General features: G+C 31.7%; 1 protein-coding gene and 2 long non-coding RNA genes across 3 annotated transcripts; all 3 read right to left on the reverse strand.

The window, feature by feature from the left end:
• Nucleotides 1-7,182: 7,182 nt before the first annotated feature.
• LOC111704144 (uncharacterized) lies at nt 7,183-7,786 on the reverse strand. The gene is made up of 2 exons (XR_002765761.1): nt 7,755-7,786; nt 7,183-7,324 (listed from the first exon to the last, which is right to left on the reverse strand). It is a non-coding gene; the product is annotated as an uncharacterized LOC111704144 (long non-coding RNA).
• A 387-nt stretch (nt 7,787-8,173) lies between these two features.
• On the reverse strand, nt 8,174-12,459 carry LOC111704143 (uncharacterized). The gene is made up of 5 exons (XR_002765760.1): nt 12,194-12,459; nt 11,588-11,639; nt 11,151-11,226; nt 10,812-10,859; nt 8,174-8,284 (listed from the first exon to the last, which is right to left on the reverse strand). It is a non-coding gene; the product is annotated as an uncharacterized LOC111704143 (long non-coding RNA).
• A 287-nt stretch (nt 12,460-12,746) lies between these two features.
• Nucleotides 12,747-22,342, reverse strand: LOC111704124 (uncharacterized). The gene is made up of 14 exons (XM_023476260.1): nt 22,267-22,342; nt 21,143-21,210; nt 20,239-20,325; nt 19,301-19,361; nt 18,962-19,017; nt 18,700-18,807; nt 17,201-17,257; nt 16,531-16,659; nt 15,472-15,536; nt 15,052-15,114; nt 14,368-14,434; nt 14,121-14,192; nt 13,194-13,273; nt 12,747-12,961 (listed from the first exon to the last, which is right to left on the reverse strand). Exons 1-14 carry the CDS (start codon nt 22,300-22,302, stop codon nt 12,747-12,749), a joined length of 1,164 nt encoding a protein of 387 aa, XP_023332028.1. The 5' UTR covers nt 22,303-22,342.
• Nucleotides 22,343-22,567: the final 225 nt, after the last annotated feature.

The following is a 22,567-nucleotide window of genomic DNA, read 5'->3' on the forward strand; positions in this document are numbered from 1 at the left end:
TTAGAACTTATAAATCAGATATTTTTGTACCAATAGACATATACATTTTAGAACTTATAAATCAGATGTTTTTGTACCCATGAACATATACATTTTAGAACTTATAAATCAGATGTTATTGTACCCATAGACATACACATTATAGAACTTATAAATCAGATATTTTTGTACCTATAGACATATACATTTTAGAACTTATAAATCAGATATTTTTGAACCAATAGACATATACATTTTAGAACTTATAAATCAGATGTTTTTGTACCCATGACATATACATTTTAGAACTTATAAATCAGATGTTATTGTACCCATAGACTTACACATTTTAGAACTTATAGATCAAATATTTTTGGCTTAAGTTTTAAGAAGAAATTGGAAAAATAATCATCGATTTTCCGTGAGATCTTGGAAATATTGGATCACTAATATATGAATTCATTCCATACTTTATTTGGGCTTATTCCTTAGTATAAATTTGGGGGATAATGTAAGATAGATGATTATACGTTAAAGGTAAAGTGCGTGAGAGTTTGTTTGACGTAAATAACGTTCAAGTGTTCGTGTGAGAATATAAAATAAAACAAAATGAAGGTATTTTTCTGTTTCTTACTTTCGACAATTTTTATTTTCGACAATTAAATTCTGACGATTAAAAAAATTTAAGCTTACAAATGTGAAACGGAGACGGTTATTTATCCGTCTTAAGGACGCTTGAAAGATATTAAACTATAGATTATGTGATATGCGATCAATTAATTAATTTCCTACTTGTGAAAAAAGCTGCAACTGCAAAAAAGAAATGAATTTTCATTTTTCAGTCACACTTTCTTTCTGTTGGTCATTATTTTCTGTTAGCTTCAAGAACCAAAAACTGCAAAAGAATGTAGTTTTTCCTCTTTCTTTTACTTGAGAAATATTACCATTTTTTTAATCCATGACTATGGTACAAAAAGTATCAAATAGTATAAATGCAAAATTATCATACCTTTGAGCTAAAATTCTGAATTATATAAATTGGCTTTTTCTCAGGTGCACAGTTGTCTTTGAAAAGTAATACTAATACCAATGAATAGCCAATAACCTATTTAGTTTACCCTTAAATTAGCAAAGTAAGTGAACGGTCCCTTTAAGTTTGAAAGGAGTAATTAATAAAATAATGCTAGATTATTGAGTAAGAGCGTGAACATGTTTGGTTTGAAGGGAAGAAAAAGCTCTTTTTTAGAAATTATTATTACTTTAATAACTTCCTTAGTCCAATTACAGCTTTTTTAATAACAATAACAAGATTATATTTATCTTACTGTGACCATCATTGCCCCCTCCCTTCCTCCGCTCCTCCTCCCTCACTTCGTGCCTATTTCCATAACAGTGTGCCCACGAAATATTGAGAGACATTTATTAGAAATGTGAAAAATATCTTTAAATATCACATATGTAAATGCACCCTAGCTTTACAATTCTGTTTTGTGTATTCAAGATTTTTTCACCGATCATGTTTTTGTGTGATAATGCTGTAGAATACGCTTAACCTCAATACCCTAAATTAGTTCATCCCGTCCTTAAACTCGTGTTCACTGCATATGTTAATAATACCAGGCGACAGGGTTACTCACAAAGAATACGACTTTAAAGACAATTGTATAGAATTCATTTAGTCTTTTTCCTTACAATCTTTGTTCTTTTCTATTTTCTAAATCAGTTAACCTTTCATCAACTATATTAGTTGGTACACCATGAATAATTAGATATTAGTTTGAATCATTTAGATAATTCCATTGTAAATGTTGTGGGTTGTCCAAGTCTCATCCCGTTGTGCAGGAACACCCACAAAGGATGAGACTGTAAAGACGACCAGAACTCTAAAAATGACGATTTGAAGCTTGACTTTTGGGTTCTTCAATTTCAAGTGAGTATTTTGATGGTTTACTAAATGATTAAGCGCATAAAAAACCAAATTTTGGCCTGCAAAGAACCCATAATGCAAGAAAACGGACAAAACCAATCCCGTACGATCGTCGCTGAATTCTCATCAATTGAACTGGCTATAAGAACTTTAATATAATGTACATTTAAAGGTACACTAATCAAAATTTTACAATAAGGCTTTTAGGACGCTTTACTCCCCTTTTCTATTAATAATTTGAGCCTTTATAATTCAACTATCTTTAAACTTACAGATCGTTGTCACAGCTTCTACCCCCCAGCGTATCCTGGTTTTCAAGTACCCCAGCAGGGATAGGGTTAAAGCATGCAAAACGTGTATCTAAACCTAAGAAACGAGAAATATATATAAAATATCTTTGGAACAAACACAGAGTTGGAAACATTCATCCCCTGAAATGTAAATCATGAGTGTGAAACAAAAATTACTTGTACTGACGGCATGCAATGAAAATCATGCAGTTATCCATGCAGTCATCTTGTTTGTTGATATAACGGTACATGTATTACTGATAAGAGTTTTGTGACAATGAATTTTGCTTAAAATAACAGGTTTTCTTTCCTTAACAACAGTTCACGAGTAGAAGATTTAGAGGATAAGGAGTCTTTAGTGGAGTTTTTGATCTTAAATGAACTATACACGTAATTTTAAGTTGTAATGTGATTTTTCTGATAAATTAATAAATAGTTAGCAATGATTAAAATTTTGATTTTTTTTTATTAAATTAACCTGCGCATTTCTCTTGCCGAAAACCATGTAGGAATCATTATATTCAAACATTTTCAAACAAGAAAAATTACTTAATCTTAAACATTGTGAATAGGCATGTCCCTATATTAAAATGGAAGTCCGTTCCAGGCAGGATTTCAACTATCTAGAACTTTATGATTGATTAGGTTAGAATCAGCAGTTGGTCCGTTTGCTCTGGGTTGTTTACGTAGCATCTCACTCTCCACTAAACCCCACTCTTTCTTCAGTCATATCACTGCAATATATCACCATAAGTTTACTTTAAGTTGATATTCAAAACTGCATATCAAAATGTCCACATTTTTAAATAATTACTTCTAGTTTTCAAAAAAGATGTAAATCAAAGATTAACATCAAATTATAGTTTTTGTAGTATTTTTTAATTGAAAATAAATGAAAATGTAAGGACTTTTTATTTAATCTCAAGTCAACAGTCGATTTATACGGTAAAAAATACAATGTACGGGCTGAAAACATAAATCTAGATTACAAAAATGGAAAAAGACATATTAATTTAAAACTTCTTTTTTTTATGTCTTTGCTGTTATGTTCTTAAACTAACCTCCACTTAAAAATATGCAATTTTAAATGTGTATTATTCAATTGAGGCCGGTGGTATAGATGAAACTATTGACGAGTCTGAGCATCTGAGGCCACGATTTACAAAATTCGGGAAAGTTCATTTTCAAGACTAAACTGCATGTGAAAATTATGTCTCAAACCTTCAGAAATGTTTAGCCTGGGAAGACATTTTTCATTGAAGACCCCATATTTTTATTAGAGACCCACAGATATTCATCGTAGACCACAGATTTTTATTGGAGACCCCAGATTTCCACTGGAGATCTCAGACTTATGTTGAAGATCTTCATAATTCTATTTAAAACCCCCAGATTTTCATTCGAGACCATTTCGAGACCCACAGATTTTCAATCCAAACGTGTTTTTCTTTATAATCTTTTTTTGGTGCTTTTATCGAAAGTCAACTATTAAAAAGATGGGTTGATGTTTCTAGTTAAACAAGATGCCTTGAGTTCTACTTCTCATCAAACTTGTATTTAATTATTGCTTAGCATGTATGTATATACGTTCTACAATGTAACCCCTATAGGACATTTGAATAACATTATAGTTTGTTTCAGTGGTCACGCACTAGTCTTCAAATTAATCAAAACCCCGTTACTTTTGATCCTTTCACAAGAAAAATGGTTAAAACGGATTTTCAAAGCGCTCAAGGACTCCATGTTTACTGGACTCCGTGTATGAAAGGACTCCAGTATGAAAGGACTTCGTTTATAAAACTGCTACAAAAATGAATAAAAATCCATGTATGAATGGACTTCATGTATGAAACTGCTACAGAAATGAATAAAACTCCATGTATGAAAGGACTTCATGTATGAAAGTACTCCAAAATTTATAGTTCTGTATAGTTCGTGTATCAAAGGACTCCATGTATGAAAGTGCTACAAAAATGAAAGAACTCCATTTACTAAAGGATTCCATGTAAGAAAAGACACCCTGTATGAAAGAACTCCAAGTATGAAAGGACTCCATAATTGAAAGGACTCAGTGTATGAAAGGACTCCATGTATGAAAGGACTCCATGTATAAAAGGAATCCAAATATGAAAGGGTTCCATGTATGAAAAGACTCCATGCATGAACGGACTCCATGTGGTAAAGGACTCCATGTATGAAAGGACTCCATGTATGAAAGTACTCCATTTATGAAAGTGATCTATGTATCAAAGGACTCCATGTATTAAAGAACTCCATGAATGAAAGGACTCAATGTCTGAAAGTGCTCCATGTATCAAAGGACGCCATGTATTAAAGGACGCCATGTATGAAAGGACTCCATGTCTCAAAGTACTCCATGTATGAAAGTGCTCCATGTGTTAAAGGACTCCATTTCTGAAAGTACTCCATGTATGAAAGTTCTCCATGTTTTAAAGGAATTCATGTCTGAAAGTACTCCGTGTATGAAAGTACTCCGTGTATGAAAGTACTCCGTGTATGAAAGTACTCCGTGTATGAAAGTATTCCATTTCTGAAAGTGCTCCATGTCTGAAAGGACTCCATTTCTGAAAGTACTCCATGTATGAAAGAACTACAAGTATGAAATGACTCCATAAATGAAAGGACTCAGTGTATGAAAGGACTCCATGTATGAAAGGGCTCCATGTATAAAAGGACTCCAAATATGAAAGGGCTCCATGTATGAAAGAAATCTATGTCGGAAAGTGCTCCATGTATTAAAGGAATCCATGTTTGAAATGTGCTCGTGTTCAGCTCGCAATCTGACAAGTGACAACTTGGTAAAGATGAAAGATTTAAAATTTCCATAAAAATGTAGATCTGGAGACTGAAGGAAAATTCGTGTAAACATGATATTCTGTAAACTTGCAGTAAGTGTACATTATTAATGGTATAATGTTGTAAACTTAGACATAATGACATTATTCATTGAAACAGTGTTTAAATTACTTAACATGATTAGCTTAAATCATGCGACATACTTAAATTACGCTATAAATCATTGTAATGATTATTGTGTTTTATCAAATACAAGCAAGATGTAAATCCTATGGATTTTTGAGATCAATCAATTGCACCCCTGGTTTATGCAAATATTTCACTCTAGATCCTTGTACTCTCGTTTTAGTATTGATCCCTTTAATAACCTCTTTATACATATCTCTCAGAGTATAAATGAATTGGGATTGATCAGTATCATAGTTTATTTATTAAATACATATGTAACGTTTATTCATGTTTTCACAAGTTCCTTTGGATATTTAGCTGCTTCTGTTCAGGATCTGTCTGAGCAGCTTCCTCTTTTTCTCTATCTCGTTGAGCTGCTCTCATAATCTCTGTTATTCTGGCTGCTCCTACAATCTGGGATGGTCTTTTTTGTGACTTCAGCTGCTCTTTGAGTCCACGTTATGTTACCTGTTCTTACGATCTGAGCTTCTCCCGGAGTTGTTCCTAGAGTATATGCCATGTTATCCTTACTTACAGTTCGAGCTGCTCCCAGAGCTATTTCTAGAGTCTTGCACTATGAGACGCTCAAGAAGCTTCATCAAGTCAAAATCATGTTTAGCTGTTCATCTTCAATATCTATCTCTCAGCAATCGCTCAACAACAGCTTCCATATTCACTGCTAGTTAATTTGCTGCTTCTTCTGTAACCTAATACTTTGGCTGTTCTGGAGTCTCTGCTAATTTAGCTGCTCCTACAATCTGACATAATTCCACAGCATTACTAGCTGATTCCTTTGCTGGAAAATTCATTCATCCTTCTACAGGAATTTATTCATCGTTCTACAAGAATTCATCCTTTCTTAGACAGTAATTCATTCATCCTTCTACAGGAATTTATTCATCGTTCTACAGGAGTTCATTCATCCTTTCTTATACAGTAATTCATTCATCCTTCTGCAGGAATTTATTCATCGTTCTACAGGAGTTCATTCATCCTTCTACAGGAATTTATTCATCGTTCTACATGAGTTCATTCATCCTTATACAGGAATTCATATATTCTTCTACAGGAATTTATTCATCGTTCTACAGGAGTTCATTCATCCTTCTACAGGAATTCATTTATCCTTCTAAAGGAGTTAATCCTTTTATTAAGCAGGAATTCATTCATCCTTCTACAGATATTTATTGATTATTTTTTTTGTTTTTTTATTTGTACGATACATTTTTTTGGATTTTCTAAATTCTTTTTAAAATAAGATAACTATATGTGAGCCCCACAAAATAACCTCTGAACTATAAATATGTAAAATGCCCTCCAAGCCCCTGGAAACATTTTACAGCAGAGGCTCACAAGCAAAGTATATATATATATCGATGGCAGGATTACGTTATTTTAAAACTAACAGAGCTGGGAACTTTAGAATGGTGGATATCAGGATTAATGCTTAACCCTCTCTTTTTGCTAAGCTCGAGACTAACAAAATCTCGAGATTATGTTAGTCTAAAAATTAATTATTTAGGTCAACAAATTTGATTCTAGGAACGTCAGATTTGTTAGTTTTCTTGACTGGAAGGGTCTTTACTTAATTTCTCACCAATTTATTTACTAATACATAATTTAAAAATTGGTTAAAAAAGAATCTCAAACCTATTATTGAATATTTTTCATCACCGATTAATTTACAAAATGACAGACAACAAATTCTTTATTTGTTAGAAAGAAGAGAGAGAAAAAGAGTGGATTAAGGGCTAAAATTAAAAGTTTCTACAGTGGATATTCGGATGAAGTAGTTGGGACTAAAGGTTATCCATTCTAAAGTCCCCAGCTCTGAACGCATACAGCAGAAGAACGCATTTTTTGTAGATACACAAGAAACAAAGGCCATAATTACTTGTTATCCTATCGAATCCTCATGACCAATTTTTATAAATAAATTATGTTTAACATTTATAATTTCAAAAAATTGATAAGAGGAAACTATGTGAATAACAATTAAGAATAAATAAGTAAATATTTATTACACCAACAAGATGATTAAAAAACTTATTTAGAACATTAGTCGCCATTCTCGCAGTCTCTCAATTTTTGTACACAATTCATCTCATCAAAATCACATGTCTTCCAACTTGAACTGAACGGCCTGGAAAATGTATAAGAAATTTTGGAGACACGACAGAATTAATATTAACAGAAGAAAAATTATTCAAATTTGTGAAATATTTTATTATGTCATGTATTCAGTGATTACCAGAAAGCTGATAAAAAGGAAGACAACTTTACAAAGCAATACTGGAAGTGTATTTGATGTTACAAAGAAAATAGTTTTTATTTTTACAAAGTCACCAATTACGTTAAATGCATCTGAATACACTGCTATATTGCTGTGTCCCATGTTAATTGGACTTTTTAAAGTCATAACTTGAGTCTTAGAGTTTTTTGGTCATCACTATTATGCAATATTCAAGCTATTTCGTATGCAGTGTTTTCTTCTTTTACTCAGGAAAGTTTTGTTCCAACTAATTTATTTTCTTAATTAATAAATTGGTCAATTAAACTGGTTTATTGTTTACCTGCAGTTAAATGTATTCCAATGTTCCTGCATAGAGATGGGCGTGTTCGATTTTTTTTTTATTTTGTTCGTTTATCATTCATGAAAGCCCCATTTCATTAATTTTTTTCAATCGTTCAAAATAATCGATTTTTTTCATTCTCAAGATTGTAGTTAATTTTCTCATTAAAATGCACCATTCAGTTCAATTATGTTTGTTCAATAAAATTGATAGTCTTTTAAAAGCGTTTTAGTAACAATCGGTCATTTTTTTCAAATATTGGTTTGTTCAGTAAAAAAACAATCGCCCTTTAAAGACTGTTCAAAAGATTTAAAACCTTTTTTTGTTAATTTTATAAGAAACAACCGTTTTTTTTTCATTTCCGTTAGTCCATCTGTCAAAAATATCTTTTGTAGAAAAAACAATGCCCATTTCTATTCCTGAGGTGAGGCTGGAGTAAAATCAGGTTTAAATATAGTTGTATTAGTCGAATCTAAACAACAAGGAAGATCTCCAGGTTTGTTTTCTACACTGGGCACCTCCCCACTCACCTTAATTATTTTTAATACTGAGATGAGATTTTAAAAGCTTAAACCCGGGTTAAACCTGGTCTTTGAGTCTGCTTAGACCCTTGTAAAGCTCAAGTCAAGACCTGGCTTTTGGATGGCCTTGCGTTTAGTAAAAACCAACCATCTTGGGTTTTTCTTTCTTTTAGGTTTGAGTCTTCAGCAGCTGATGATCGTGAATTTCGTAAACTCTTTTATTTAAAATCTCGGGAATTATTTGTAGTGTAAACTTTTATTAAATATATAAAATAAACATACCATGAAAATAATTTATCTACATACAGTTTGAATTTTCAAAATTTACATCTCCTTGTCACAGCTGATCTGACGGCATTCTGTCTGCTACAGAGAGAAAGCTTGCTAAACAGTCTCGCATTGGCTGACTTGTGTTCTATCTAAGCCTGAGTTTGGGTTTTACTCGGGTTTAAGCTTAAAAAATCTGTACTGATCGTAGCACCAGTCAAAAGAGAGCATGTGGATTCTCTCCAGTCCTACTCAATTCGTATTTTAGAGCGATTGGTTCTGCTCTGCATAGCATTGGTAAGAATGTGCATGCTCTAATCTGACTGGTGCTGCTCTGCATAGAACTGGTAAGAATGTGCATGCTCTAATCTGACTGGTGCTGCTCTGCATAGAATTGGTAAGAATGTGCATGCTCTAATCTGACTGGTGCTGCTCTGCATAGAATTGGTAAGAATGCGCATGCTCTAATCTGACTGGTGCTGCTCTGCATAGAACTGGTAAGAATGTGCATGCTCTAATCTGACTGGTGCTGCTCTGCATAGCATTGGTAAGAATGTGCATGCTCTAATCTGACTGGTGGTAACGATGCAGTGACTCAACTTAAATATATATTTGTTGTTGTATAATTGTTCCTTTAAAATACAATTTCTGATAAGTTTAATGACTTTTTTTTACTTTTGGCACTAATGTCAACATTTTATGTAAACAATTGAAATGTACCTTTTAACCCTATCTCTGCTGGGGTACTTGAAAACCAGGATATGCTGGGGGGGGGGTCAATTTGACCCTCCTTCTAAATCCCATGTTTGATGTCCAAATATGACAAATGACACATCATTGGAAAGCTCTTTTGCTATACTTTTAGAATCTGCAAAAAAATTGCAAATTTGCAAAAATTGAATTTTTTATCGCAAAACCCAGTTATATAGTAAAAATGCTTGCAAAAAATAATTTGTCCAAAAAATGCAAAAAAAATACATTTTTGAAAAGCCCTTGACCATGCCATTTCAAATATGCAAAAAGTTTTGCAAAATTTTAAATAACCTGATTTTTAATCAAGAAAAACTAAAAATGTGCAAATTTCCTTTGACAGGTTGTTTGCAAAAAATGTGCAATTTTTTTCGGAAAACTTGTGCAATTCGTTTCCTTATGTAAAAGGCTTTCCAAAAAGCTAAATTTTATCAAAATCTGACAAGTGGAAGTGGGTCAAAACAAAGATTTAGTTTGTTTCAGGACAAAGCAGTCATTCAGGCAGTTTGCCTGAGGACTCAGGCAGTTAGTATTAAAGTCCGGTTTTAGGCCTAAAGGAGGGCTTTGGGTATGTAGGAAAAGTCAGAAAATTTCAACAGCCTCAGACCAATACTTTTGAGTTATGTAAAAGAAACTACAGGGTGGGGGGGTCAAATTGACCCCCCCCCTCCCAGCAGGAATAGGGTTAAAGCAGTAACAATTTCACATACAGTGATAACTAGAAAACCATGGAATTGGAAGACAACATTATAGCAATACTTGTGTTAAAAGTTATCAGAACTTTTGTGAAGTGAATCTCAAGATTAAGTATTGATATCCATCTTGTGTTGAAGGACAAACAGAAAAATTTAATTCTTCTCAAATTCTTTTTCAGGGATAACTATATCTGAGTTCCCAATTTAAAAACTTCCTCTCTAGCCATAATTCCTTAAACCCGACATTATTATCCAACTCTGACAACAGTTTGTGTCCCATGTTTGACAGCTGCAATATCTTCGGCTCGACTTAAGGAGTGAGGCCCAATGAATATAAAACCGACCTTGGTTGGTTTTAGTGGAGAATAAGGCTTAATGTTGAGTTTTGTTCCCATAAAAACCCAGAATGCACCAATTCCTACCATGAAAATCCGCCAAATAGAATGTTAAACCCGTTTTTTAAACTCAACTCTGTAGAAAATAAGATACAGCTTGAATCAAAAAGCTCAAGCCCTAAATAAGGCCCAACGAGAGCTTAGACCCAAGCTGTATTTTCCAAAAAAAATAAGTTTAGGATCATGTTGCAAATGAGAAAAGGGCACAGTAGCCACACAATGCTGCAGTTTTAGTGAGTGTAAATTCAATAAAGAAGTAGCCTGAAGTCAAACCTGTCAATCTAGTTGCACCAGCTAGCTAGTGAATATCCAGGCGGGACATTCCAGATTAGGACTGCAAAGCTTGTCTTAGCTCGGATTCAAATATACACCTGCAGTTGTGCATGTGGCTGGCATGTGCAACTTTTTAATTAAAACATTTAAACTCACCCTCCATCCATCAATTGCGTCTCTACAGTGTTCATTACCATTTGCTGTCTAAAATCAGAGTTTTTATATAAAGTTTTACTAAATTTTTATATTTTTTTTCTAGTAACTTGTTAGATTGATAATGATAATAAAATATTGCTTTCTGTAGATCTGCAGGTTTTTTTCTTCAAATTAATATGACCGTCACAAACCAGTTTGCTCGCTGAGCCCCTTTGTGTTCAAAATTTTTAAAATTTAATAATTCATGTAAAAGTATTGTAAATTATGAACGCCAAAAATAAAACACTTTTATTATTACTAAAGTATAATTTTTGTGTAGTAATTAAGTCATACATCTACCTGGAGTGATTTATAATTTCCAAAACCATCACAATCTGAGGTACTTGTTAATCCATCCAGGAAATCCCTGGCACAACTGATAAAACACACTAAATCATCAAGACATAGCATAGTTCAAGAAGATAAAGATGTTTCATTGACGCGGACTGCCCTGCCTATGTAGCAGAAAAGGGATTTAATCATACAGCTGCATAGTGCATATAGCTGTTTAATTCAAGTTAATTAATCAAAATTGAGGTTTTGGGGTTATTGTGCACATTAGTGTCTGCATATCAACTCTGCACATTGGGTCAAGTGGTTACAGGGTGAAAGCATTGCTAGTGTATACCTTTAACCGCACAGGTACCAACTTGTTAGATACCTGGTACGCGTCAACCCTGTATCTTTGTCTACCCTATATCTGTGAGAAAAAGACATATTTTTTATCTTAAAATTACTTGCAAGAATCCGGAGCTTGTGCTGTGTCAGAGAATGCATATGATCGTTCTCCTTAAATATGAAAAATTAACAAATGCAGGGGTTATTAACAAATTCATAACAAATTTCGCCTCAGTGACAAAATATGCGACGAAATAAGGTTTTTGAAACATTACTTACAAAAATTTTCATTATCAGCCTTTTCATGAGTGTTTGTTGTTTAGTGTTTAACAACTTGAGAGGAATACAACATTTCAGTAAATAACTTTGTTTGAAATTCATCCTATGATAATTCATTCTAAAATCTTAATGCTCATTTTCTTATGGAGTTTAAAAATTTTCAATGTTTCAAAATGACTTCTAATCATCTAATGTTTTTAAATGCTTTAATTTTTTTTGGGGGTGGGGGGATGAACGGTCTCAGGAGTCCAACTACTCTGTTATATTGATGACAGGGTCAAATCCTGAATCATCGATTCAAAGTTCAAGTAAAAGATACTGAGTTGAACCGCCTTTACATAGTTCATCAACTTTTCTCAATTCAATTCTTGTGATGATTTAAAATCAAACTTGATAACATTTATAGAGCTATTCTAAATCTAACTTCAGACTAGACCTATATTTACCTGTGTTCTTTACACAATAGCATACATTTTCACTGTGGGCACAATAACTAAAGAAGGATTATTAAGAGCTAAATAATCCGATAACTTTTTCCCTGTGACTCGTACTGAATCTTACAATAAAGATTATGAAAAGAAAATTTCTTTTTTTCTTTGAACCCCTTATAAACCCATATATGTTTTGTAACCAAAAGACAGAACTTAAAGCATTAGAAGTACCCCAACAGATCTGAACAGCTAAATTTATTAACAGAACAGACTATCATGACGCCATACAAATTAATGATATTTTAACCTTTCCAATAACAATATTAATTTTTAGCTGTTGCTCTGTGTAGTCACAATTTTTTCTTTGTTCTTATAAACAAAGGAATTTAGTCTGATTTTCTAATCCCTATATTTTTACATGTCAATGACTTATATAAACCATAGATATTTCAAACTATGAATTCTGTTAGATCAAATACTATAAGTTTTAAAAATTAAAGGTTTTTATAATCAGGTTTAAAAGATATAAGGATTTGAAAATTTGAGTTTCTGGTAAAGTTATAAATAATCATAAACCTTTTTTTGGGTCATGTGTTTTGTAATAGACAGACAAGACAAAGGAACAAAGGACAAAGGACAAAGAACAAAGGACAAACTCGAATGTTATGAGATTTGCCATAGACAGACAGACTGACAAGACAAAGGAACGCACTATAACATACCTGTCGAAGCAAGGTAGGAGAGTGATCAAAGTTTCAGGGAGAATCTTAGATACTGGAAATCCTGAAGATGTTTCTAGATTATGAATATATTTTTGTTTTTATAGAGTATGAAAGAGGATTATAAAATCTGCAAATCAGTTGAGTCTGATTCTGGAACCAAGTTATCAATCGAATATCCGAATACATTATTGGCGCGGCTAACCTAGCCCTAACATTGAGAAAATTCAAATTTCAAAACGGCAAAAAATGATTTGAAGATAGGAAAAACCAACATTAATTTGTAATCATGTCACCTGTTGTTGGATTCATACACCAGCACATTTGTTTATCACATTGTAGCTCTTCATAGTTTCCATTTTTCTCACAGTGTAAGCTTAACAAGTAAAAGAACGTTCTTAAAGGAACTGCAACCGTAAATTCAAGTGAAAATCTTTGTAAAGCCGGCAATGTCCGATTCACAACGGTACCCTTTAAAACTTAGTTCAATCAATGATATGGAAAATATTGTTGTTGTTCTAGGGATAAAAGTGTTTATTTCTAATAATTACTATTTGATAATTATTATTCCTGTCGTAGAAAAGCAAAAGTCAGAACCCGGACAATTAAAAATAATCAATTTTTAAAATTAAGATATTGATAATTTATTCATACTTGATAAAACTAATAGTCTAAAGGGTACCGTTCTTAATCGGACATTGCCATCTTTGCATGGAGGGTCACTTGTAATTACACTAAGAGTCCCTTTAACAGATATTCTGTTAAAGCTCAACAAAGTTTTACACAAAAAAAGAGATCAGCATCATTAGAAATACATTAAAAATAAAAATACTAGAAAAAATTAAAAAGGAATAGACGATATAGAATAGGGAATGATTAAAATTTACTCTCAATTTTTTTTAATGTTTTTATCATGAATTTTAAAAAAGTCTTCCAAAGGAATTAAAAAATTAGCTACAAGGTGTCCTACAAAACCTAATGATTGGTAACAAGTTCAAAATTTCTTCTTCCATAAATTAATCAGTTGTTGTTGTCAGGCCAAAAAAGAATAATAAAACATATTATTTGGCAGTCCAACAAGGATAAATTGATTTCAAAGTAGAAAATATTTAAGCTTAAAATTTGTTTAACGAAATAAATTGCAAAAAGTCGTTAGTATCTAATATACCATATGGAAGAATACATTTAAAACTGTTAATAAACTGTCTTGTTTCATGTATTACCTCACATCTTGTCTTGCAGAGATAGATTCATTGATTTTAATCTTTTTGGACACCTTAAGCTCCCAGTGCTTTCTACAAAATTTATTTAAAATAAATAACATTCAGTTAAAAACCAAACGAAATAGATGAAAAATGAATGAGTTTAAACGATTGGAAAAACAATATTGCGAAAACGCCCATTTTTCTTTACTTTTAGGATTAATTTGGAATATATTCATTAAAAAAGATTATCATTCTAAAAAATCTCCTTGAGCATTTGCAGTTAATTTCAGGAGACGTTGTTGAAGCGTCCTCTCTTCCAAACAAATGCTCGCCTAAAGTTAGATAAAGCTATCAAATGAGTTAATAAGGGGTAATATCTAGGAATGGATCGTTTTCACTCTTTTGATAAACGATCGTTTTGTTCTAAAAACGAAGAAGAAAAAACGGAAAACAAAACGGTCATTTTTGAAAAAAATATGTATTGAATTTATTAATTGAATTAACCGTTTTTTAGTTTTAGTTTGTCATTTCGGTGGTAGGTTGGTTGTTTTTAATTTTTTTGCGATTGTTAACAGTTACCTTTTGCTAATGACCGCTAACAACGACCCTTCTTTAACAACCGTTAATGACGACCTTTCGTTAACGACCTTTCTTATGACAAAATATGACCTAATTGCTATAATTACATAAATATAGTAAAAAATATAAAAATATTTGCAGATTTTTTGCCTGTAACATTATAACTTGTATGTGTATTATTAGCAATAAACTATATCTGATCTTATCTAAATACAAGTTTTTGGTCCTTTCATTTCACAATTCAGAAATAAAAATTAATAAATATAACAGCGTTACTGAAAGTTGTTTCTGGAGAACGATCGATATTTCATATGAATGAACACAATTGATCGGAAAACGCCCAGCACTAACTGTAAGCTGATTTGTTTACCCGTGGGAGAAGAGCACCAATATACCGAATCATCTGATTTAGTTTGTACTGCAGCAAATATACCTAAAGTTGTTGGTATTATGTCAATGTTAAAGGGATTGTTAGCGTGATTTTACATGACCCTCCCTACAAAGTTGCCAATGCTCGAATCGAAGATGTTGTCTTTTGTTCAAAAAGTTAAATTCTAATAGTTCCTAGTTCTACTGCATAAGAATTGGGCAAGTACCTTCTTTAGAAAACCACATTTAAAAATACTCTGTATATCAAATTATAAACATTGATATCCAATACTTAATCAGACAAAGCTTTTTATGGTACCGTTGTAAATGCCATCTTGGCATAAATGTTCACTTAAAAATACGCTTACAATTTCAAAACAAATTCTTATATCTTTATTGATCAAACATAAATTTTATTTACCTAGGTAGTATTTGCAGTCTGGTTGCCAATATCTCACCGAACAGTCTTGTGCCTCATTAAAAGCACTTAAAATACAGACCGAGTTAAAAAATCCGCAAAAAATCGAAGTTGAAATCTACAGTAAATGTAAATATTTTTAAATTTTTACCTTTTATATTTTTATGCCTAAAATTGAAAACAAATTAAATTTTTAACATTTTGTCCAACACATCGATAATCCAACTTATTGTTACTCGCCAGCTGTATATTGTGTTGATGTGTTTCTTGATGTGTTTCAAAAAAGAATTAACACAACTAATAAATGGATGTAAACTCTTAACGAGTAAATGAGAATGACACCCACCATTTGCTAATGGTGGGTGTCAAGTCTACTAGAATCAACAAAAATGCTAATGATGAATGTCAAGTCTACTAGAATCAACGAGAATGCTAATGATGGATGCCAAGAATACTGGAATCCACGAGAATGCTAATGATGGAGGTCAAGTCTACAAGAATCCACGAGAATGCTAATGTTGGAGGTCAAGTCTACTAGAATCAACGAGAATGCTAATGGTGGGTGTCAAGTCTACTAGAATCAACGAGAATGCTAATGTGGGTGTCAAGTCTACTGGAATCATCGAGAATGCTAATGATGGATGTCAAGTCTACTAGAATCAACGAGAATGCTAGTGGTGGATATCAAGTCCACTATAAAAGTGCATTGGATATATTACTAAGTCAAGTCTACTAGAATCAACGAGAATGCTAGTGGTGGATATCAAGTCCACTATAAAAGTGCATTGGATATATTACTAAAAGATTTGAATTACTTAAAAACTTACTATATGAAAAGCATGCACTTATAAAGAATGAAACACAATAAACATTCAATATCAATTTTTTTAATATAATTTCTATATCTAAACAAAACATTTCATTTTGTGTACCATTTTATTACGTTTATATTTTGTGTGTTTATTTGTGTTTATATTTTGTGTGAAAGATTGTGTAACAATTAAATGTTGAATAGCAAGCGACCGCAAAGCGTCCTGATAGCTTAGAAATAATAAATTAAACCTGAAATCCGATCTTCTATATGTACACGGAAGCTGGTTAAAAGGAATCAGATCTGAAGAAATTGAATTTTCACCTACAGGACCCAAACACACAGGGAAGTCATGTTTATCATCTTTATCATCCAGGCATCTAAATAACAAGTACAATTTAAAGAAAGAACTTATTTGCATATTTTATTTACTTTTGTTGTTTTTCTTTTACCTCTGAACTTTTTTCCTTTTCTGCATCTTAAACAATTTTAAACAATTTTGAATTTCGAAGAGACAAATCTTTTTGTTTGTTATCAAAAGCTCATCAGTAGAAGGAGTTATGAATGATAAAAGCATGAAAGATTGTAAGCTTAATTAAGTGTCGGATCAGAACTTTTTTTCAGTTCAAAAAAGTTAAATGTAAGGCCTCTCTAGAATTTTATTTATAATAAATTAAGAACCAGAAAACTCTGAAGAATTGAAGTCTTTTTGACTCAAGTTTTGACTTTGAATAGTCAAATAAACATTAGACACAGAAATTGTGCAGTGTTTACAGACCCATCATAAAATAAGTGATTTGACATGTGTATAGTAAAACTAAAGCTTTGAAGCATTTTTAGTATTGCTTTAATGTCGTCTTTCAATTTTACAGTTTTCTGGGTTTTACTGTATTATTGATAAAATGATTAGAATAATGGTACCTTAGGTTTGGACTACATCTTGCTGATGAAATTACTGGAATGTTCTTTAATTGATCACTAAAATATTCAACTGTAAACAATAAGATCACACGTATTTAACATCTACGGCTTGTGTTGTTGTGAGAAAGTTTCGCTAAAATAAAAAGTCTTGGCTTTTTTATTTATTTCTTGAAAGTTCACCATATTTTTTTTAGCTGGGAACTTTTGTTTTGGGTACTCACTGCACTGTGAGGGCTTTTAATTTGAGAATTAAATATATATATAAAAAACTATGCATTTCCATATTATATGTATACCAATATTAAATCACCATTTAAATAAAAAATTGTATTGAATTGATTAAAAAAGATTTATTCAATTAATCACAAAAATTTATTGAATTGATTTAAAAAAATTATTGAATGAATTAAAGAAATTTATTAATTTTATTCAATAATTAATTAAATTAGTTAAAAAATTTAATCACGCATGAAGTTGATAAAAATGTTTTAAAATGAAAATCATATAGCTTTTCTACTTTGTTTTGGCAACGTTTAATGGGAACATTTGAAGAGTACCTTCTACCTAATTCCGGTTTAAATTTGAACCACTGAATCAAAGTCAAAGATTAAAGGAAGGATGTGAATCGGTAATTCAAATTTGAACCTGTTGTAGGCGATCCAAATTTATCTTAGGACTGAGACTGCTATGATGAAATTTTAGCTAAACTAATTCTTCACACCTCGGATTTATTTGATTTACAGTGAGAACCAGAACCAAGAAGCAATACTGTGGTGTATATGATGTACTTTTAAAGCAAATAGTTTTACTGGTAACTTAATAAAACTTACTGGTAAATTAAATGACTTAATAAGTAAAAGGGATTATCTACTCTGCACAATTGGACTATTTAAAGTTACAAATTGTGTCTAAAAGTCAGCCTCCAGATCCAGAGATTTCTGGTTATCACTGTATGTACAGTACAGGGTGAGTACAAAAATTGTGATCAGTATCCTCTTGTGCATACTTTTTCTTTGGCAAAACATTAAAGCAGTAAAATTAATAGCGTTATTTTATTGCAGATAGGACTAAAAAGGAATCGACTTTTTCGTTGGATTTTTTGGGTGGGTATTTGAGTTACAAAGAGATAAAAAAATTCTAAAACAGGTGAAAAATACCATCTAAATAATAAAACAAGAAATTTGTTCCCTATTGCCGGCAAAAACGGCTGGACCGAATGGGCTGATTTTTGTGTGGACACTCATTGGAAGCCTAGGGGTGACATAGGCTCTCAAAAATTGATTTTTTTTCCTATAAAAATACGATTTTTTTTTCTTTCAAAAATCAAAATTTTTCTTTTTTGATTTTTAAAATTCCGCAGGCAACGGAAGGCACTTCAAGGCTAGTTTATTTTAATTTCCCTGAAAATGATTATTTTGAAGAATCACTAATCACACTTCCCACCCTTCCTGTGTACACTTTCGCTGATTGATATTGTTTTGCAAATTTTTTGCGCTCACCTTACTGATTTGACCCAATCCGCAGAAAAAACTCGTTCTGGCAACTCAATGAGTTTGGCGGTATGATTAAAAATCTGTATCTTGGAACACGGAAGATCAACAGTTGCTCTGGAAAAATTGCCATATTTAATCTAAATGTATATATATATATATATATATATATATAAACTAAAAAATCTTGATATTTTTTCTGGAAACTGACATAATTTAGACATATTAATCCGCAAAAATTTGAGACCCGTGCTAAAGCTAGAAATTTTACCTGATGAATTCATTTGGATAACAGTGATAATTTTTTGAACTGTAATTTCCGTACCTCTTAAATATTTTTTATACTAAATATGTAGAAAAAAATCAATAGATTAAGAACAATCATTATATATTTAGAAAATTCTAAATAGACTAAGAAATAATGTAGACTTGGAGAAAATCAATAGAGTTAGAAAAATCAATAGATTAAGTAATAATTAGTAGATTTAGAAAAAATCAATAGAGTTAGAAAAATCAATAGATTAAGTAATAATTAGTAGATTTTGAAAAAATCAATAGATTTAGAAAAAATCAGCAGATTTATAAAATATCAAATCCTTTAAATATTTACCAAAATAGGGTCCGAATTTTCATAATATGCTCCAGGACAGGGTTTTCCGTACTCTATAAACCTGGCAGAAAATTCTAATATATTTTTCAGAAAATCTATTTTTGAAGTGAATTTGAACCAATATATTGAAGTACAGTGGTTGACGTATATATCAATACAATAAAGACGACTTTTCTATTTGAGTTTTGATTTCTAATAAGCTTTTTTTCAGATTACAAGTTTACAAGTAAAGAAAGATAAGCTGTAAATCGACAGTTTCTATTTTTCTACATGTTACATGTGTTTAAAAACATGGTAGAAATCAAAAGTTGAAATCAAAAGTCGTCTTCATTGTATTGATATATGTGACGACAACGAAAACTGTAAAAAACATTTAGATATGGTTGATTCAAAAGTATCATTATTGTAAAAAGGAAGAATTTAATACAATTATATAAATTTTTAGTACATTTCTAAATAGACCTTTTTAAATACTAAGAACCTTCAATTATATGTTAATACCATCTAATGAAAGGTTTTTGGTCTTAAATTGAAAAGTTGACATATTATATAGAGTTGGGTTAGGCCACGTAACATTAATGGCTCTCACCATAATCATCAGAGATTTGACCAGGTCTATTTCGAAGAGCCTTCACTTTTCAGAAGCAACGGAGTTTTTATCTTTTATTTGATATATGTCTTCTTCCATATACTGTGTATTATGTATTGAAGACTTTTCGCGGTTTATTTCGTTAAAAAGATTTTTTTACTCAAATATGTTTTACTTTGAAATCAAATTTACTATTTTATGAATGCATATAATATGTTTTACTATTCTCTTTAGTATCAAACAGCTTGAAAAACTATGGAAGAATACATTTTAAACCAGTCACCAACTGTCATGTTTCGTGGGACACCCTGTATGTAATTCATAATTCTTTCAAAACAATAATACTTACTTTACACATGCAGGGCAGCAACCAAACAGAACATTTTCAGTTAAAACAGTTCCTTTGGGACACTCTGTTTCCTCTAGTTCTGTACACCTGTTGAAAACTAGGGTTTAGACTAAAATTATGATTAAAAAATTGACAAAAGTTTACTTAAACTCCAAGCTCCTTAAAAAAGCAGTGTTGTTTTAAATGATATGCGCCTCATAATTTCAGTAGAAATAAATATTCCCATTTACTGATAGCGCCGATTGAAGGATTCATAACAATAATTGGATAATGAGATACATAGAAAGATAGATGTTACCGCAAACTATTTCTATATAATAGACATCAAAAACATGTCTGAACCCGGATTTGATCAAGCGCTGATGGACTCGGCATGCAGGAGTGTGCGACTCCAAAATAACAGTCATCTAGCCTTTCAGATAACTGCCAGGGGCTTACGCAGGAATTTTTTTTAAGGGGGTTTAATTTTTTTCTTTCCAGGGGAGGGGTCGGCTCACCCGTCGGGACCTTAAACCCTATTGGAATTTGGAAACCATAGATTTGGGGGGGGGGAGGGGGCTAAGTTCTAATAGCTCCCCCTGAGTACCCCCCTTGCTGTATTGATTGACTGACCTGCAATTATTGAGATTCATATATATTAAATACTAGCGTGGGAACCCGGCGTTGCCAAGGTATTCAGAGTTACTCCCGCAGTTTACCCGCGCTTGGTCTAAAGTTAGGATTTTAGCAATTTTTCTCAATTCGATTCACTCAACCTAGAATCTCAAAACCAAGCTAAGAACATTCCCGTAGTTCTCCCGAGTTCCACAATCAAATTCGGAGTCAAATCAGTCCAGGGGTTCATGAGTTAGGATCGGACATACAAACAAGCAAACCGAGCTTACTATTTTATTTAAAAAGATACCTCAGTTTTGAGCAGTCCGGACAAAATACTCCTTTATCTCTATTCCAGCTAGGCTCATCGGCCCAAACCTTTTTAGAAATAGATATGTAAACATTTACCAATACTTTTCATACAGTGATAAACAGACAACTCTGACGTAGGAAGACCACAAAAAGTATGTCTTGAAGTATTCCAATGTATTTTAGACAAAGCAATTCAGCAGCGTTAACAGACTCATTAGACTTAATTAAGTTACAAGTATCAATGTGGTCTTCATATTCAATTATTTTCTGGTATCAATGTACCGCCCTCTCCTGTTTCGACAAATTTTTTAAAGATAACCTTACAGTTACACTCAGATTTTTTTCGAAAATTTTCTGATTGTATAAAACAATCAAAATATAAATAGCAATCTATGCATTATGTTTCTTTTAAAATTGCTGATTTCTGAAATACAGGGTGTCCCACTAAACATGACATGGTTTGAAATGTCTTCTTCCATGATTGTTTGATACTAAAAAGAGACTAATAAAAAAATAGTATATGCCAGTTTTATAATAGAGTAAAAGACTTTTTAACTAAATAAACTTTACAAAAAGTCTTCAATGTCTAATACAGTATATGAAAGAAGACATTCAAAACTATTCACCAACTGTCATGTTTCGTGGGACACCCTGTATTTTTTTTATCGAAAAAGATTATTTATGGCTTTTGCATTAATGCAGTATAACTGCAATTAACAAAACTAATCTGGTAAATCCCACAATGTAGAAAGTAGGCAAACAAAACCGTGTTTGAACCTCACCTCCAACAATATTAGAAATAACGAAAAACAAAACAAAAAAGATTTCTTATCAGCGGCCTAAGATGAATCTTTAAATAACTAAATTGCAACTTTTTGGACGATTTTTTAACAAGCGGATTTAAAAATAAATATTCCTTTTACAGTTAAATCCTGCTTATTAGATTTAATTCTACAGATTTCTTTCTTTCAGATTTATTCAGATTTTCATGCTCCGTATACAAATTTGATGCTTTCTTTTCAAAATCGACCTCTTTGATAATGTTTACAGAAAAAGAAGTTTTTACATTAATGAAATAAATTGTAAATATTAATTAACTTAATTTCACAAAGTTAATTATACCTGAATGATAATAACAGCAATAAAGAATATAAACATTTTATTACTGATGACTCAGTTAACCTATTCACAAACTTAGAATTTGTTTGTTTAAACATAGATAACAATAATAATATAAAACTAAATATTCCTCATGAAATTCACAACATTATTTTGTTCTCGAAAATTGTGAAACATTTTTTTTATAGTCATAGTTAATGATTTTTATAATTGAAAATAAATTGAAAAGATTTTTAACGAAAATTTATAATGTCGTTGTAGTAAGACTGGGGTTTTGTTCTCTTTAATACAGGGTTACCCACAC

This window comes from Eurytemora carolleeae, unplaced genomic scaffold, assembly GCF_000591075.1.
Source record: "Eurytemora carolleeae unplaced genomic scaffold, Eaff_2.0 scaffold308, whole genome shotgun sequence".
Taxonomy (NCBI): domain Eukaryota; kingdom Metazoa; phylum Arthropoda; class Copepoda; order Calanoida; family Temoridae; genus Eurytemora; species Eurytemora carolleeae.

What these genes read in the sequence shown, in the direction of transcription:
- LOC111704124 (XM_023476260.1), bottom strand. Translation starts at nt 22,302, where the DNA reads ATGTTTATATTCTTTATTGCTGTTATTATCATTCAG. An exon ending in AAAATTCGGACCCTATTTTG is followed by an intron (nt 19,018 to 19,300) that starts GTAAATATTTAA and finishes AAAATATTTAAG; the next exon opens with AGGTACGGAAATTACAGTTC. An exon ending in AGATGTAGTCCAAACCTAAG is followed by an intron (nt 16,660 to 17,200) that starts GTACCATTATTC and finishes CTTGTTATTTAG; the next exon opens with ATGCCTGGATGATAAAGATG.